Source organism: Alosa pseudoharengus, unplaced genomic scaffold (assembly GCF_046254945.1).
Source record: "Alosa pseudoharengus isolate Yale_2024_CS ecotype anadromous, Long Island Sound unplaced genomic scaffold, YU_APseudo_1.1 YU_APseudo_1.1_scf_2, whole genome shotgun sequence".
NCBI classification, from domain to species: Eukaryota; Metazoa; Chordata; class Actinopteri; order Clupeiformes; family Clupeidae; genus Alosa; species Alosa pseudoharengus.
Window position 1 is genome coordinate 30,391,803 of NW_027468663.1, and position 2,833 is coordinate 30,394,635.

The window sequence follows — 2,833 nt, forward strand, 5'->3', positions numbered from 1 at the left end:
CATTCTTTCAAATATCATCATCATAATATCATAACAATGTCATCATTTGTATGATTTGGGATTATAGAAAAAAACAAAACACTAAAAACAAAAAAAAGCTTCTTGAAGCTACAATGGCAAGAGTCACTATTACAGACTTGTCATACTTAAGTAATGTACCTTCAACCATTCAAATTGTGCAACGTTAAAAAACAAATTGTTTCAAAAAGGAACAAATAATGTCTGAAAAATTACATTGCTGGCAATGCTTATTCCAAAGCAAGTGAATATATTGAATTGCTACATCCAATATCTATGCTACTTTATGCAAAACAAACTGACATACTGTACTGCAAGATGCAGGGAGTGCATTATATCTTGCATACATCTTGTGGGTTAGGCTACAAAAAACCCCTGACATTGAAAGGATCGGCATTTTAAAAAGGCTAATATGAAGTCATTTTATACCACAAATGGAGAACCAGTGTCCCAAAGACATTACCCGACACATTTGCGTCCTGTGTACTTTGTTTTCAGGCGCAGCATCTTGTCCTTCATTAATCGGCTGGGGTCGGACTCTTGTGTGAAGTTGTCCTGCTGCTCCGGCTCTCCCAGACAGTGATCTTCAGGCCTGGGAAGTGTCTGGCCAGCATTCTCCTGAAGTGATTCTGAAACTTCTTCCCCACAAAAGTGTAGAAGAGAGGACTGATGCAGCAGTAGAGGAAAGCCAGGTTACGTGTGATAAAGTGAGCGTAGTCGAGGGAATCTGATGGACACCCTGTGCTGAAAGATTGCTCCAGCGCCTTCAGGAGGATGACGATGTTGTAGGGGGTCCAGCAGATGAAGAAGGTGAGCACGATGACAAAGATCAGCTTCACCGCTCTGCACTTCTCTCTCATGCGCGTGGAGAGGACCCTCATAGTGATACGCATGTAGCAGTACAGCACAATTGCTACAGGGATCAGGAAGAAGACAAAGAACTGTTGGTAGTAGCCAAACAGCTGCCACCTGGTCAGTGTGTCGTGGTCATAACCAAGGTTTTCACACATTTTGCCATTTTGCTTGTCGGTGAATGTGTCATGCAAGATCAGCTCTTTCACGCTGGATGCCAAACTCACCACCCACACCACCACGGAGGAGCTGATGGCGTAGACCTTCCGTCTCTGCTTGACCGCGGTGATGGCGTGCACCACGGCCAGGTAGCGGTCAAAGGTCATGAGCGTGAGGAAGAGGATGGAGCTGTAGAATCCAATAGAGAACAGGCTGGCCACCAGCTTGCACATGGCCCGGCCGAAGATCCACTCTGAGGCGTGGTAGACGGCGTTGAAGGGGAGGCAGCAGGCAAACAGCAAGTCTGAGATGACCAGATTGAGCAGGAAGATGTTGGTGACGGTGCTGAGCTTCTCATACTTGTAGATGATGTAGAGGACCAGGCTGTTCCCCAGCACGCTGATGATGAAGTTGATGTAGAAGAACGGCGGGAGGTACTTGGCACCAAAGTGCACAACATCAGCCTTTGGACAATAAGGCACCAATTCTTCTGTTACGGTCTCATTCTCCGTACTTGAGTTAAAGTTCATAATGTGCCATAATTCGTCTTCAAACTGATCCATAGTGGTTTTTAAGCTGCAAACTTTTGAAAAATAAATAATATTGGTTACACACTGACAGACTATGTTCATTTATTTTACAAAATAAAGCATTTTGTTTGTACCTACTCAATGACGATGACTATGACAATCAGACTCTGTGGCACAATGGTGTGTGCACTCTGTGCTGTTTCTTTCAGTTCTGGTGTCTCTGAGGAGTGCTGTGTCAGAAACATGACTGTGACATCCTTTATCTACTCTAAGGGCTGTTTCTTAAGTCCCCAAGAGGAACAAGAAGTTGGCAAATAAGTCAGAAGGGTGAGGTCTGTGATCTCACAAATATTTCAGTAAAATTATGTTCGAAATGCTACAAAACTTTATCTCATGGTGGATGAGAGCATCTCTTATATGTCTAAATTATTTTTCAAACTAGATGTATTGCATAGGGTCTGTGACCACCGCTCAGTCCTGCACATTCCCACCGCAAAAATAAATCACGCTTGACAATTTCTTTACATTTTCGTATTTTTTCAACATTCAACATCCATCAATTTCTTAATATCCCCTACCGGCAACCCTTCACCTAACACCACGATTGACATGGTGAAGGGTGTACAGTCACTAAATGAACACATAAACATAATTTATTGTATGGTGCCCCATGGACGGAATTCCACAAAACTTGGGATACCCCTAGAGACTGTCAGGGTAATCATACACATGGCACTTGGTGCAGTTTAGAACATCTCAACCAAAGACAGTGGCAATTAAAACAGCATGTGTTTGCTCTTTCACGCTAGATGCCAAACTCACCACCCACACCACTACGGAGGAGCTGATGGCGTAGACCTTCCGTCTCTGATTTGCTGCGGTTATGGCGTGCACCACGGCCAGGTAGCGGTCAAAGGTCATGAGCGTGAGGAAGAGGATGGAGCTGTAGAATCCAATAGAGAACAGGCTGGCCACCAGCTTGCACATGGCCTGGCCGAAGATCCACTCTGAGGCGTGGTAGACGGCGTTGAAGGGGAGGCAGCAGGCAAACAGCAGGTCTGAGAGGACCAGATTGAGCAGGAAGATGTTGGTGACGGTGCTGAGCTTCTCATACTTGCCTAGCGTTCATGCGCTTCAGAAAAACCTTTTTCCCAGTGAAAACATCATCATTCCGCATCATTCACGTCACGTAATGTGTGAGTCAGAGGTCGGAAACTGGGGCTAGATTTTGCTAACAGAGTTGCCCAGTTAGGGGCTCGTCATCACTTTTGTCG

At 45.0% G+C, this 2,833-nt stretch overlaps 1 protein-coding gene across 1 annotated transcript; it reads right to left on the bottom strand.

The window, feature by feature from the left end:
• LOC143135208 (C-C chemokine receptor type 3-like) lies at positions 1-1,782 on the bottom strand. The gene is made up of 2 exons (XM_076295916.1): positions 1,698-1,782; positions 1-1,612 (listed from the first exon to the last, which is right to left on the bottom strand). The coding sequence occupies exon 2, from the start codon at positions 1,590-1,592 to the stop codon at positions 537-539; it is 1,056 nt and encodes a 351-aa protein (XP_076152031.1). The 5' UTR covers positions 1,593-1,612; positions 1,698-1,782; the 3' UTR covers positions 1-536.
• Positions 1,783-2,833: the final 1,051 nt, after the last annotated feature.

Bases quoted from the DNA above. Each gene is read 5' to 3' on its own strand.
- LOC143135208 (XM_076295916.1), bottom strand. From the start codon at position 1,592: ATGGATCAGTTTGAAGACGAATTATGGCACATTATGAACTTTAACTCA.